Source organism: Natrix helvetica (assembly GCF_964273705.1).
Source record: "Natrix helvetica genome assembly, chromosome: 13".
Lineage (NCBI taxonomy): Eukaryota > Metazoa > Chordata > Lepidosauria > Squamata > Natricidae > Natrix > Natrix helvetica.
The window spans coordinates 8,188,975-8,204,747 of NC_138557.1; the positions used below are offsets into that span (position 1 = coordinate 8,188,975).

Here is a 15,773-nt window from a genome sequence, read left to right on the forward strand (position 1 = left end):
TCTCCATGGTCATGTGGCCGGCATGATTAAACACCGAAGGCGCACAGAATGCTGTTCCCTTCCCACCAAAGGTGGTTCCTATTTTTCTACTTGCATTTTTACGTGCTTTCGAACTGCTAGGTTGGCAGAAGCTGGGACAAGTAACGTGTATTTGAAGTGCCTGGACTCCTTTATTTGCCACGTTTGATGCCAAGGAATCCACAATATTTTAGAAAATATTTGTGGGTTCGAAACTGGTGGGAAAAAAATGCTGTGGCACAAAATCCAAAAATAAATTTTAGGTGGAAGTGTTCTCAATGAGGGATCTCGATTTGTTGACTGCAAATTCTAGTTCCTGTCCATAAATCACTGCCTGTCTAGTCGGAAGTTCAGCGGTTTGAATCCCTACCGCCGTGTAACGGAGCGAGCTCCTGTTCCTTGTCCCAGCTTCTGCCAACCTAGCAGTTCGAAAGCACGTAAAAATGCAAGTTAAAAAAATAGAGACCCCTTTGGTGGGAAGGGAACAGCGTTCCGTGCACTTTTGGCGTTTAGTCATGCCGGCCACATGACCGCGGAGACGTCTTCGGACAGCGCTGGCTCTTTGGCTTTGAAACCCTAGAGGCGGGAACGACTAGCACATATGTGCGAGGGGAACTTTTACCTTTACCTATTTTGTGGGTGAACCTTGCCAACATAGGTTACAACCATTTTGTTGTTGTACATATTTTTTTCAACCTCGCCCCAATGTCAGCTTCTTCAAAAAGATATAGCATAGCCTTTGTTGTCATTCCTCACCCTGTATACAAATTGGTTATATCAGGGTTACCTTGCCAACCTTTGGAAATGTTAAATCTTTCAAAGCCTTTGAAATGTTGTTGGAGAAGATAAATGTTTTGTGGTTTCTATGAAGCCATGTTGGGGGTTTTATAAATCAGGAAAATGATATTTTTGCACATTAGCAGAAATAGCTTTCCTTGACTTGGGGCATTCCAGATGTGAGTGCAGCTGCCAGGCAACTACAGACTGTCTGTTTTGGGTCAGCAGTGGGAGCTGGCAGCAGATTCGGAGAGTGAGGAGGTTGGGGAGGAACATGGGCCAGTCCTGGAGTCTGGGGAAGGCTCTGAGGAGGGCTCTATGTCAGAGGCAGAGAGGGAGCCAGAGACGTATGCCAGTTATCAGCTGCCTTCAGAGTCAGACATCAGTGAGGCAGACAAACAGCTATAGCCTGTTCCCAGTGTGCGCATGCACAGAGTTGCCAGACGAAGGGAACAGCTAAGGAACAAGGGTTGACTTGTCACCAGCCACAGGTGGATGGTGAATGGCCCCTCCCAGAGGAAATAAAAGAGGAGCGCCAGGGGAGTGGAGTTTGCAGGAGGCAATTAGTTCATTCCTGCATTCTGGCCAAGTATTGCGGCGTCTGAAAGATATCGGCCTGGCCACTCTCCAAGCGTGATAACAGTTGGAAATTGTGAACTATCTTGAAAGACTGTGGGTTCAGGACTTTGCTGGAGAGGAATTCACTGTGAATGAAATAAAAGGGGTTTATTGGAACGAGGACTTGGCTTCGTGCTGCTGGGGAAGCCTAAGTCTGAACACTGTCATTCATCTTCAGTGGAGGGCATGCGTAGGGAATATATCATGGGAATGGGTTGAGTTAAATATCTCAGCGGTGTATCCTGTAGGTAGAACATAGAAGCATCGGGTTGGAAGGGGACTTAGAGATCATCTAGTTCTAAATCCAACCTCCTGCTCAAGCAGGAGATCCTCTATATTTTGGATAAATGGCTGTCCAATCCTCTGAATCGTCTCGGGATGTAAGCCGTTCCATGTAAAGCTGCCATTTGCAATTGACAGATGGGGATTTTGTCCATGGTGGAAGCTTCTGAATTCTTTGGCTACTGGTTTAAGCCACGCAGTTTGTAGGCTCTTGTTTCAAATACAGATGCAGGGATTATCTGCCTCTTAGAGACGAAGCAAAGTGTTAGTCCAGCTGGAATTCTCCGCATGGAATGGGGAAGAGGGCATCACCGCCTCTCTGTCTCCAGCAGCAAAATGTCTTTGCCATACTTGACTGTAGAAGCAACCACTTTTCCCTTCCGTGAACTTGGGATTTATTTATTTATTTATTTTTCTTTCTTTTTTTCTCTTTTTCTTTTTCTTTCTTCCTTCCTTCCTTTCTCTCTCTCTTTCTTTCCTTTCTTCCTTTCTCTCACTTTTCATTCTCCTTTCCTTTCTTCTTTCCCCTCTTCTTTTCTTCCTTCATCTTCCTTCCCTGCCCCACTTTTTTCTTTTCTTTCTTCCTTTCTCTTCTTTTCTTTCTCTTCCTTCCTTCCTTCCTTTCCCTCTTTTTCTTCCTCCTTTTTTCTTTCTTTTCTTCTCTCCCCTCTTTTATTCCTTCATCTTCCTTCCCTTCCCTGCCCCTCACTTTTTCCTTCCTTCTTTCCTTCTTTCTCTCTCTCTCTCTCTCCTTTCTCCTTTCCTTCCCTCTCTTCTCTTTTCTTTCTTCCCTACCCCTCTCCCTCCCTCCCTCCCTCTCTCTCCCTCTCCCTCTCTCACACGCACACACTGGAAGGCCCCAAGGGCCTACCGCAAAGAAGGGTGACTCAGGCACTTTGCTAGGCATACAACTTTTAATCAGAGCAGGAAGGAAATGCTGCTAAACGGATTTTGAAGGAGCGGCTGGGGAGGGAGAGAGCCGAAAGGCCAGCTGAGCTCCTGCAGAAACCCGGCACAGAAGCTTCAAAGAAATGGGAAGGGGGGGAGGATGAATGGGAAAAGGGACGTCTCAAAGCCCTCACTGGCTGCAGTTGGGCTGTAAATCTTCCAACTCTTGCCACTGTCACCATCACATTCTCCCCATCTCGATCTTTTCCCAAAAACCTCGTGAAAGCCAGAAAGATGCAAATGGGGGGGGGGGGGAGATTTCTCTTGGGGAGGGGTGATGTAGGAGATGTAGGAGACACTGTTGGGAGGGATCCAGCCAGGCGTTCAGTCTCCAGCTGTGGAAACAGAAGAGGAAGCAAAGCGTTGAAGGAGCTCTCATCAACTTAGAAAAACTCTCAAACAAAGGTCTGACCTAAGCTCAGTACACAAGATTATCTGCTAACAACGTCCTACCTGTCAATGACTAACTTCAGCTTCAACCACAACAATACAAGAGCACACAATGGATACAAACTCAAAGTAAACCACTCCAAACACGATTGCAGAAAATACGACTTCAGCAACAGAGAGGTCAAGGCCTGGAATGCTCTACCTGACTCTGTGGTTTCTTCTCCAAAACCCCAAAACTTTAACTTTAGACTGTCCCTTGTGGATCTCACCCCATTCCTAAGAGGTCTGTGAGGGGCGTGCATAAGCGCACCAATGTGCCTACCGTCCCTGTCCTGATGTTCCCTTTTATTCCTATCCGTTTCATGTATTCAAAATCACGTTGATAACATATCTGTGATCTAATACATGCTTGACGAAATAAATAAAATAAAGAATAAATGAAGTGTGAACAGTTGTGCCAATAATGCATTTTGTAGGGAGTGGGAAGGGGAAGACAGAAAAATCCCCCTTTAGAAAAAAAACAGGAAGTCCCTTTTTCTATTAAGGAAGTAGGCGTCAAAGTCTGTTCCAACTGGAAGAGGAAAAAGCAGAATGTTCTTTGGAGATTGAATGAATGGGAAGTGATAACCCGTCAGGCGTGTGAGAACAGCCACTGGGGAATTGAACAGACTAACAGAGATGGAAGGGACCTTGGAGGTCTTCTAGTCCAACTCTCTGCACAGGCAGTAAACTCTAGTCTATACCCTTTCAGACAAATGGTTGTTCGATCTCTTCTTAAAAACTTCCAGAGTTGAAGCGCTCACAACTTCCGGAGTCAAATCATTCCACTCGTTCTCACTGTCAGGAAATTTCTCCTTTAGTTCTAAGTTGCTTCTCTCCTTGTTTAGTCTCCACCCATTGCTTCTTGTTCTACACTCAGGTGCCTTGGAGAATAGCTTGAGTCCCTCTTCTTTGTGGCAACCCCTGAGATATTGGAAGACTGCTATCATGTCTCCCCTAGTCCTTCTCTTCTTTATGACTAAGGCAAAGGTAAAGGTTCCCTTTGCACATATGTGCTAGTCTCATGATGGCCAATCTATGGCATGCAACCTATGGCCCTGTCAGCTGACTTTGGCCTTCATTTTCGGGTGTTTTTTTGCCCTCCAGAAGCTTCCTTGAATGGGAGGAGATGGGTGATAGGAACGATGAGAAGACTAACAGTAATGTAGCAAAGTGAACATCATGTTCTGGGTGTGTCAAACCGCCAAGCTCTTGCAACTCAAACCAAGTCATATGGAAATTGTGTAGTGTTTCTTTTCTGAGGCAACAGCAGTGGAAATCTTGCAAAATCTGCAGACCTTGTGACATGCTAACAAATTCAGAGATTTCTACATGAATTACCCATTTAAATCACATGCCTCATCTTTCTTGAAAAGAAGAAACAACTAAAGGAAAATTAACATAGAAGATCCTCTAGGTTCAAATCCCATCTCGGCCAGATGTTATCCTTTGTATCGGTGCATTTATCTTCCTTTCGGTATACAGGTAGTCCTTGACTTACAACAGTTCATTTAGTGACGGTTCTAACTTAGAACGCCCCAAAGTGACTTATGACCATTTTTCACACTTAACGACCAGCGCAACATCCTCCAGGATCCCACGATCAAAATTCAGACGCTTGCCAAATGGTTCATATTTATGACGGGCATAATGTCCCGATCCCCTTTTTGCGACCTTCGGACAAGCCATATCGATGGGGAAGCCCAGATTCGCTTAACGTCCTTTTTTGGCTGCTGTCTTAACTTTGAACGGTCACTAAAAGAGTGGTTGTAACTCGAGGACAACCTGGGCTGGTTGTCAAGCGTTGTGTTTGTCAAGGATGTGAATTCTGCTCATGCGGCCATGGGGATTCTGCGACGGTCATAAGCGAAGGACCAGTTGTAAATCGCTTTTTCTTGTGCAGTTGTAACTTCGTCCCTAAACAAGTGCTTGTAACTCAAGGACTGCCTGTAGGAAAGAAAGCTGCGGGGATGGGGAGGGGGGAGCATGGAAAAGTATAATGGAAAACACCTTTGAGAAAATCACTGTTTTGGGGGGTTTTGCACATAAAAATTGAGTAACGAATTATGTTGAGGTTTGATGTTAATGCCTTATTCTACTGCACCAAAGGCAGTCAGAAGTCAATGCCTTATTTTCCTTCCCCCCCCCAGCCTTCTCTTCCCTTTTCTCTTCCCTAATTTCCTTCCTAATTACTTTTGCATTTTCTTTGTATGCGATATTATAAATCAATAAGCCATTAGATATCAGAGGGCATCATACAAAAGATAGAAAAACCTACTCACCAGTCACTCTAAGTCTAGAATTTGCCAGTGGTTTCAAATCTGCAAGAGGAAAATAAAAAATAAAAATAAAAATAGGAAGGGAAATGAAACAAGAAATTCTTACTGGATGCTGGATTAATTAGGCCAGGGGTGTCCAAACTTGGGAACTTTAAGACCCTGAATTAGGCTGTCCAATCTCTTCTTAAAAACTTCTAGTGATGTGATGATACAAGATAACTGGGGAGTTCTGGGAGTCCACAGAATACATCATCTGAAAAGGTATAGGGTTTCCTGCCTAAGCAGGGGGTTGGACTAGAAGACCTCCAAGGTCCCTTCCAACTTTGTTATTCTGTTAATGCTCCAAGCCATGTTGCCAGGTTACAGTTGTAGGCAGATGGATGTTCTCTCCAATAAACCAAGATCCTTCCTGTGATTCTTCTGCTCCCTATGTTCCTTACCACTGACTTTCCTCGTGATGCCGCTTGGGAACTGGCGGCTGTGGTCGCTTCCTCACATACACTTCGGTATCAGCAGTCTCCTGCACGGCTTGCTCTGCAGGCAATGGAGGGGGGGGGGAACCCAAATCAAAGAGGTTAAGTAATTCACACTCCACCATATCAATAACACAAGATCCACAGGTTAACAATCTACATCCTAACTGCTAACCTGCGCAGAAAGAAAAGTGCTCGCAAAGCATTGGATATTTTTAGACATAAAGGCACCAAAGACATTTCACATGTACGTATTTCAAAAATATTTCGCACGCGAACCAGTTTGGTGGTGTGGATAAGGCACTAGCTAGCAACCAGGAGATGGTGAATAGTAGTCCTGCCTTAAGACACGAAAGCCGGCTGGGTGACTTTGGGCCAATCACCAGGAGACGGTGAGTTCTAGTCCTGCCTTAGGCATGAAAGCCGGCTCCAAGAGAAGAATACTGCAAAATCTCCATTCCCTCCCCACTCCAGGGGTAGGATGCTGCAAAATCCCCATTCCCTCCCCATTCCAGGGGAAGGAAACTGCAAAATCCCCATTCCCTCCTCACTCCAGGGGAAGGATACTGTAAAATCAAATCCCCATTCCCTCCCCACTCCAGGGGAAGGATACTGTAAACTCCCCATTCCCTCCCCACTCCAGGGGAAGGATACTGCAAAATCCCCATTCCCTCCCCACTCCAGGGGAAGGATACTGCAAAATCCCCATTCCCTCCCCACTCCAGGGGAAGGATACTGCAAAATCCCCATTCCCTCCCTACTCCAGGGGAAGGATACTGCAAAATCCCCATTCCCTCCCCACTCCAGGGGAAGGATACTGCAAAATCCCCATTCCCTCCCCACTCCAGGGGAAGGATACTGCAAAATCCCCATTCCCTCCTCACTCCAGGGGAAGGATACTGTAAAATCAAATCCCCATTCCCTCCCCATTCCAGGGGAAGGAAACTGCAAAATCTCCATTCCCTCCTTATCAGCTGGGACTCGGGAGCCAGAGAATAGATGGGGACGGGGCCAGTCAGAGGTGGTATTTGCCGGTTCTCCAAACTACTCAAACTTTCTGCAACCGGTTCTCCAGAACTGGTCAGAACCTGCTAAATACCCACCTCTGGACTACACCATGTTATTCCATTCCAATTTTTTAAATCTATAGTCTGTTCACATATATTGGAATAACACACATAACCTGTTCATTAATTATTAGAATAACATAATAGAAAGACCTCTTTCTAAAGTCTTTCCATTATATTACTCCAGTGAATACTGCATTCCTTCTATTATGAGGCACAGTCAAGAAACAACGTCCGTAACAATGATGGGAAAGTTTACACCATTTTTTAAAAAACAAATGGTCTTTTTTTTTTCACGTGAAGAAAAACCAGGAAGTGGCGGATAAAAGTTCAATCAGAATGAAAAATTAATGATTGTGGAACAAAGATGTTGCCGATTAACATCTTTCTCAAAATTGACGGATCCAGGGGGCAATGAACTGAGGACGCTGTTGAGAATGGCCTTGAGATTAAGGAGGGGGCGAAATATCACTGGTTATTTACACCAGATCAGCATGAGCAAATGATGAATCCTGATGAATCCTGATGAATCCTGTCAATCATTTATAAGGAGATTTGGGGCATCCAGGAAATCGTAATAAGAAGGTCGCTCAACTCGGGCATGCTTGCTGTGTGTTTAAAGCAGTGACGTGCGGTGAGTTTATGGCTGGTGAGGCACTGAGGTCATCACAATCTTTTTATTAAAATGCCTTTCTAATACAAGGGGTTTTAATAAAAGGATCCGTGCCGTTTTGTCCCGTCCTTGCGCGTTTCGAAGGGGTGGCGGGCAAGAGCGTATAGCCGAGGACCATATGCGGTGACCACCAGTGGCCAACAACAACAACAACAAAAGATTTGGGGGGGAGCAAGGAGCCGAGGAGTTCCTTGTTGTGTTTTCCACAAGGGAAGACAGTTCCTCCGTGGGGGAGGGAGAGAGAGAGAGAGAGAGAGAGGTGATGATGATGATGACGATGATGACAATTAAGTATCAAAAACCTTTTGAGTTTGACAATATAATGCGTTATCCAAAATTATGAATAATCTTATTTTCAGATGCATTTTTTTGCCATCTGTTATTTTCTTTTAAAAAATCAGACTTGCTTCCAATTTGTGCCCTCTGGCAAAGTGCAGGTTTCTTGGCAAGAGATCTAGCTTGCCATTGCGTTCGTCATAGGTCTGAGAAAGTTAGTTTCTTTCTTTCTCTTTCTTTCTTTCTTTCTTTCTTTCTTTCTTTCTTTCTTTCTTTCTTTTTTTATCTTCCTTTCTTTCCCCCTGATTTGTTTCCCTCTCTTTTCTCTCTCTCTCATTCTCTCCCTTCAGCTCCCTTTCATTTCTCTCTCCCTCTCCCCCTTCTCTCTCTAATTTGTTTCCCTCTCTTTTCCCTCACTCCCATTCTCTCCTTCCAGCTCGCTTTCATTTCTCTCTCTCTCTCTCTTTCTCCCCTTTTCTCTTTCATCTCTTTCTTGCGCATGCAAGCAAAATACCCCAGGATCACGGTGGCGGGGACAGCAACTCCTTCTGCTGCGCTGTGGAGAAGAGCCACGCTGTGCAGGAGACTCCTTAGCGCTAGACTCAGGTCAGCGCGAGCCGCGGTCCCATCCCCCTCCTTCCTGAGCCAACATGAAGGGGACCGCAAGGTTTGCTGAGTCTCACAAATGCACCTTGTTTCAATATAACCCACTCCTGAATCCAGGATAGGAGATTTGTTTAATACATACTGTATTTTTCAGAGTATAAGATGCTCCAGAGTATAAGATGCACCTTAGTTTTTGGGGAGGAAAATAAGAAAAAAAAAATCCTGCCTCTGCCTACCAGCATCCATGGTATTAGTCTGGCTAGCGTCCTGTCAGTGTGTGAGAGAGTTGAGGGCTATTTGGAAACAAACAGTATTTGCTGTGTGAACAACAAGGAAGGAGACAGCAAGGAGCCAGGTGTGGCTTCTTCTGTACTAAAGCTCACATGCTGTGCTGATATCTAAAACTAAAACTGAAAGTGAAACTCCTCTGCTGAACTACCACGATGGAAAACCTGCTTTTGGTATTGTATATTTACTTAATGCATTATTATATTATATATAAAGAGAAGTTAGTGAATCCTGCTGAATCAGTTACTGGTGTGTGCTTTCTGGATGTGATTGCTGCTGCAAACTCTAACACGTCTTTGCAGCAAATAGCGGAACAGCCAGGTCAGCTTCAGCACATTATTGCAGCCTGATTCGGCACGAGCAGCTGATTGGCAGATGGATTGGCCTCCCGGAATACCCCCAATCAGCTGTTCCAGGCTGCAGGGATTGCCACAGACCATCGCCGCCTCCGTGCCTCGTGTTTTTGGCTACATTCGGTGTATAAGACATACCCAAATTTTCACCCTCATTGAGAGGGAGAAAAAGTGTGTCTGATACTCCGAAAAATACGCTAAATACATTTTGTTTTCTCAACCAGAGGCAGTTTCCAGATGCGATGGCTTCCCCGTAACATAATCCACCATTGGTTATGCAGTTGAACTCCCACGTATCTGGAAAACTGGGAAAAATAGCACAAACACCACTCTTTTCCCCAATTCCAGTGACTTCTCGCCTTGTCTTGGATTTTGAGTCCAAACTTCCTAGCCAGAAGTGGTTGAGGAGAATGGTATTATAGTCCAAAAATAGGAGGGAGCCAAGACATGCAAACACACTCAATGATTCTTGGGGATGCCAACCAGGACTCACCAATCTCATCCAAGATGTTCTGCTGAGCAGTATGGTTACTTTTCTCCTATTTAAAAAAAACAGAGAAGGTGGGGAAAGAGAGAGAAAAGACACACGAGTTGGAAGCATTCGAACATTGAATCATAGAGCTGGAAGGGACCTTGGAGGTCTTCTAGTCCAGAGGTCGGCAAACCTAAACACTCAAAGAGTCATTTAGACCCGTTTCCCACAGAAAACACCAGGAGCCACAAAGGTCCTAACCGGAAGCCCCCTGTTCAACTCTGGAGCTGACCGGAAGTTCACTTCCCCCACCATAGAGTCTCCTCCTAGCGCGGCGTACGTTTTCCTCTACCTGTCATAACTGAAAGCCCTATCAATTGTGGAGACAACTGGAAAACCCTCCCCTTGCCATAGAGTCTTCTCCTGGCACACTGTGCTTCTCTCCCCCCCACCCTGGAAGCTCCTCTCAAAATTGTGGCGCCGACCGATGACGGAGCCGCAGCAGAGCCACATGTGGCTCCTGAGCCGCAGTTTGCTGACCCCTGTTCTAGTCCAACTGCCTGCTCAAGGCAGGAATCAAGTTCCAGTCAAATGGCTGTCCAGTCTATTTTTGAAAACCTCCAATGATGGAGCTCTCACAACTCCAAGAGGCAAGCTATTTCATTGATTAATTGTTCTTACTGTCAGAAATTTTATCTTTACTTCTAGGCTGGAAGTCTCTTTAACAAGCTTCTACCTATACTTTCCTCTACACTAGGCTGCCAACAGGAGGAACTTTCAACCAACACAAATAGCAACTGAAATGTTGTTCAACAGAGTCCCATATTTCTGCAGGGCATCAAGTTTGGGGGAAAACTGGTTTTTATATCTTCTGAGATGGCTGGGGTTTTTTTTTCCTCTTCTAATCATGGCTTCTGAACTGAACTTCTTCAGACTTCACCCTTCTTGTTGCAATTATTATTATTATGTATACATTTTTCTTAAATATACATAAGTGTTAAATGTATGGGGTGGCTCAGTGAGCTGGGCTTGTCAATCAGAAAGGTTGGTAGTTCGGCGGTTTGAGTCCCTAACGCCGAATAAGGGAGTGAGCTCCCGTTACTTGCTCCAGCTTCTGCCAACCTAGCAATTCGAAAGCATGTAAAAATGCCAGTAGAAAAATAGGTCCCACTTTGGTGGGAAGGAAGGTAACAGTGCTCCATGCACCTTCGGCGTTGAGTCATGCCGGCCACATAACTACGGAGACGTCTTCAGACAGCGCAGGCGCTTCGGCTTTGAAACTGAGATGAGCACCGCCCCCTAGAGTCAGGAATAACTAGTATATATATGCGAGGAGAATCTTTACCTTTACCTTTAATGTATAGTGTATTTTCTGGGTCCATTTGCTTATACAACATAAAATGGTATCATAGTAACCGTAATTATAATAGTATTAATCATAATAGTAGTAACATTTACTTGTTTATAATACCAATCTTTCATCGTTTAGACTTCTTTTCCCCTCTATTTGCTACCTCTTTTAGCTAATCACGGATAAAACAGATGCCATGTTGAAAAGTATTCTGTTTCTTCCTTATCTTTTAGCTTTAGTGTCAATCCGTCCATCACCGCACAATCTAGTATTTTTTTTTAAATTATCTTTTCATCACCCTCCCTGTTGAAGTTATTAAAAGGAGAGAAAATAGGGAAAAAAAGAGGTGGTAAGCATTTTGGTTTCCTAAAAGCCTCTTTGGTGCTAAATACATTAAGAGTGACTCCGGTTGACTCACTTCAGGTTGGGCATTTTAAAGGCATGGGTGGCATGCTGGTTGAATATCGGATCTGCCTGCAGGAGGGCAGCCCAAGATTCTTGCAGAAGGTTAACTGAAATTTAATCCTAGCCAATGAACTTCCCCCTGCTAGACCGACCTCTTCATATATGCTCTCCCCCTTATCTATCATTAAGTTTCCAGGGAAATTGAGAAATAGAGAGATCTTTTCCAGAGAGCAAATCATATTTAAATGGTGGACAACTATTTAAATGAGCCAGCAGTGTGCAGCAGCTGCCAAAAAAGCCAACACACTTCCAGGCTGCATAAACAAATTATAGAATCAAGATCCCATGAAGTGTTGATACCACTTTATAAGGCCTTGGTAAGGCCACACTTGGAATACTGCATTCAGTTTTGATTGCCACAATATAAAAAAGATGCGGAGACTCTAGAAAGAGTGCAGAGAAGAGCAACCAAGATGATTAGGGGACTGGAGGCTAAAACATATGAAGAATGGTTGCAGGAACTGGGTGTGTTTAGTCTTATGAAAAGAAGGACTAGGGGAGACATGATAGCAGTCTTCCAATATCTCAGGGGTTGCCACAGAGAAGAGGGAGTCAAACTATTCTCCAAGGCACCTGAGGGTAGAACAAGAAGCAATGGGTGGAAACTAATCAAGGAAAGAAGCAACTTAGAACTAAGGAGAAATTTCCTGACATTTGGATCAGGTTAAATCAGGTTAACGACACAGCATTCTGTAGTCATTTAATATGCTATGCCCAAAGAAGAGGGGGTCGATTTATTCTCCATAGCATCTGAAGGTACAGCAAGAAGCGATGGGTTGGAAACTAATCAAGGAGAGAAGCAACCTAGAATTAAGGAGGAATTTCCTGATAGTTTAGAACAATTAATCAGTGGAACAACTTTCCTCCAGAAGTTGTGGATGCTCCAACACTGGAAGAAGAGGTTGGACAGCCATTTGTCTGAAATGGTATAAGGTTTCCTGCCTGACAACCATGGGGTTGGACTAGAAGACCTCCAAGGTCCCTTCCAACTCTTGTTATTCTGTTTCCAAAAAGCCTATACAATCGCTTAAGGATGAGGAACCAAAATACAATCAGCAAAGAAAGTGTCTAGGTTTTTCACCATCTGCTGAACCACGAAGAAACTCAACCCAAAATTTGCCTAGACAATTGTAGTCAAGACCATATTCTTTCCCATGGTAACCGGCTCGGCTGACCCGGTAGTGGAATTCACGCCTGGGTCGCAGAATCAGCAGCGACCCAGGCCTGCAACGCCCCTGAACCGGTTCCCTCGCCACCACTGGGCCGCTGCCATTTTGGTTTTTAGTGTCTGTGCATACGCAATTCACTGTAAATTGTTCTGCCCATGCGCGAAGAACATTTTACATTGAACGATGCACGCGGCACAGGTTGCAAACTGGTAGTAAAACTGGTAGCAACCCACTCCCGATGGTAAGATAAGGTACAGAAAAGCTAGGCAATCAGAAAACATGAATGAAACTACCTAGGTCAAGGGTGTCCAAACTTGGGAACTTTAAGACTTGTGGACTTCAACTCCCAGAATTCCCCAGCATGCTGGCTGGGGAATTCTGGGAGTTGAAGTCCACAAGTCTTAAAGTTCTCAAGTTTGGACACCCCTGACCTAGGTTCTTTGGAATTGTGATTTTGGAAAAATATATAGTTCACTGCCCAAAGAACAAATAATAAAAACCCAATTGCTTGCAAAAAACAAACAAACCCTAGTAATGAAGCTAAAGCTTGACTATTTTGGACACCTTATGGGGAATTAAGAATCCATGGAGAAGACTTTGGTTCTTGGAGAAATTTCAGGCACTTGGAAAAGAGGTCAGCAGAAGAAACTAATACCACCAGCCTGAGTTTACTACAAGATCTCAGAGGCCATTATGGATGAAAATTCTCCTTCCGCCCATGAAAATGCAAAAGCAGTTGAATAATGGAACAACCACAATGCAAGACGGGACTCAACCCATGTGTAGCTACCTCAAAGGTGGACATGTCGATTGAAGAAGACATCACCGGTCTGAATGACCTTGGCTGGTTTACACCTTGAAGGCTGAGGACCTCAAGAGACATTTTATCTCATTTTACCTGGATTTTATGATGCCTCACCTGATGCTCTTTTCCTGAAGATTCTCTCTGGTGGACACTGTGATCAGAGTGAGGTTCCTTTTTGCTAAAGAAAAGGCCAGTTATTTTCTGCATGGAGGCCTCCAGTTCTTCTTCCGTATATTCCAGGGCTTTTCCGGCGCTGCTGGCAAACGGACTATAGGAAGTTGAGGGCTTCTCATCATCTAGCTTCCTCTTTATGTCATCATCTGGCTTCTGCTTCATCAAAATAAGGACTAAGACAAACAAAATCATGCATAGGTAAGCCACCCAGAACTCTTCCATTCTAGCAGATTCAAGAACCTAATTTCAGCCTGAGGAACTTTCAATATTGACGCAGTGCCACAGAATTGGTGCTGGGTTTCAGTAAGTTTTCACAATTTCTTCACTAGGAGGAAAAACTTAACGCTATTCCAAATTAAGAGCACAACTATATCTGTTCCGCCAGATATTCTGAGAAACTGGGAGTTAGAACTTCCTTGCTTAAACAACTTTCATCCACCTTAGATGTTCTTCACCAGCAAACACAACTTGAGCCTTAATCGTATGCAGGTTACAGAAAGGCTCCCTTTTTCTTGGATTCTGAGATGTTTTGTTAATGAATTTTTTTAAAAACAGATTGTTTCCATGTCCACATTCGTTTGCTGTTGCCGCTTCCCTGGTTGCTGGTGAGTGTTAGGTGATTCTTCAGACCAGCGGAGATCCGTTTCCCAGCCAAAAATACCAACCAAGTTCAGGAACGGGTCTCACAATTGTCCAATACGCCTTTGCTATGTCAAATATGCAAACCCTACAATGTTTCAATAGTCTTGTGTTGTCAAAATCCAAGATATTCGCTTCCGACAATTGTGGATCAGATCCAGAGTATTTTAATTTAGTTCACAAATCGATTCGCCAAGGATCCCTATCCCCAAAAAGGTTGTTCTTTAAAAGAAAATCTGCAGAGTTGAACGCATAAGCTAAAGTTACTTTAAAAAAAAAAGATTTGCCAGAATAGAAGACACAGCCTTTTGAATTGTAATCACCGCCAGTCATTAGAAAGTGCAAATCTTGAAATCTCTTGAATTTGTCTCCAAGGATATTAGTTTCTGGTCAGGAAGTAGATGTTAGTTGCTTTATATGGCGATTGAAGTCAAGCTCTTTCTCCTATGTCACGTCTTTTTCAGATCCTTCCACTTAGCTATTCCATAGGAATCTAGTCAATGGGCCAATTAAAATATGTCACCCACCCCAAGGTTTAGCCAATCATGGAAGAGGGTCATCGCCATATATAATTCAGCATTGCAAAGTCGATCCGAAGGGCCAAAAAGTGCTGGTGGAGCCAAACCTTGCAAGCCAAACTTGCAAGCGCCGAGGTCCTGCCAGACGGTTTTTTGTTACCGTTGAGAAAATGCCAGAGCTAGAAGAAGGAAAAGCGATATCAAGAGATCACCTGTATTTTCTATTTTACACTCGATTTGCTGACCACTCAGCTTTTAAAATAGTCTGTTCTCACAACCAAGTTTCCTTTCTTGCCATCTAACATCAAAAACGTCAGCAAAAAAACACAACAAAGAATGTTATTTCTGCGCCAACTCAGGAAGCTCAAACTGCCCGAGGAGCTGCTGATTCCGTTCTACAGAGGAATTATTGAGTCTGTCATCTGCACCTCCGTAACGGTTTGGTTTGGCTCTGCAACCCAACAAAGACAAGACAGACTTAAATAGATAATTAGAACTGCAGAAAAAACAATGGCTACTAATCTGCCTTCCATTGAGGACCCGGACGCTGCACGAGTCAAAAAGAGGGCCGTGAAAATCACTGTTTTCACTGCCGTTGCAACGTGGAAGAGCTGCTAAACGAACGTTGCAAATGGAGGATTACCTCTGCTCCAGAAATGAGTTTAAAAAAAAAGAAGCAGCAGCGGCAAGAGGCACAGCATGGATCTGTTTATTTGAACTGTGATCCGATGGGAACAATACTTTGATCGGTTCAGGAGCTTTCTACGCTCCCTTGCTGAGAGAAAATCAAACAGAGACTCCAAAGGTTTGAGTCACGCAGAGAGGCAGTTGGCACAGAGTATCCTTCCTGATCTTAGCGTTGGTGGTGGGAACCTCTGCTGATTTTCTGCATCCCAAGAAATAACAAATACCCTCCCATTGTTTCAAAATGATAAATGCAGTGGCCAAGTTCCAAATACTCCCACCAAGCATGCTAAATCACAATGGACGATCCTTCTTCATATCCAGATTTTATGAAAGTGCCTAAGTTGTATACAGGTTAGATCAGCTGCACTTTTGAGCATCAGCGTGCAAGAATGAGCAGTTCTTAATG

At 44.2% G+C, this 15,773-nt stretch overlaps 2 protein-coding genes across 2 annotated transcripts in view; one reads left to right on the forward strand and one right to left on the reverse strand.

Moving 5' to 3' along the window:
• Positions 1-15,773, forward strand: part of LOC309398746 (lysosomal dipeptide transporter MFSD1-like) — a 332,444-nt gene that overhangs the window by 222,558 nt on the left and 94,113 nt on the right. The gene's annotated exons all lie outside the window — the stretch shown is intronic.
• LOC309398492 (uncharacterized protein) lies at positions 2,593-14,664 on the reverse strand. The gene is made up of 5 exons (XM_081965436.1): positions 13,464-14,664; positions 9,581-9,626; positions 5,792-5,885; positions 5,355-5,393; positions 2,593-2,978 (listed from the first exon to the last, which is right to left on the reverse strand). Coding segments are annotated over exons 1-4 (423 nt in total). The 5' UTR covers positions 13,746-14,664; the 3' UTR covers positions 2,593-2,978; positions 5,355-5,392.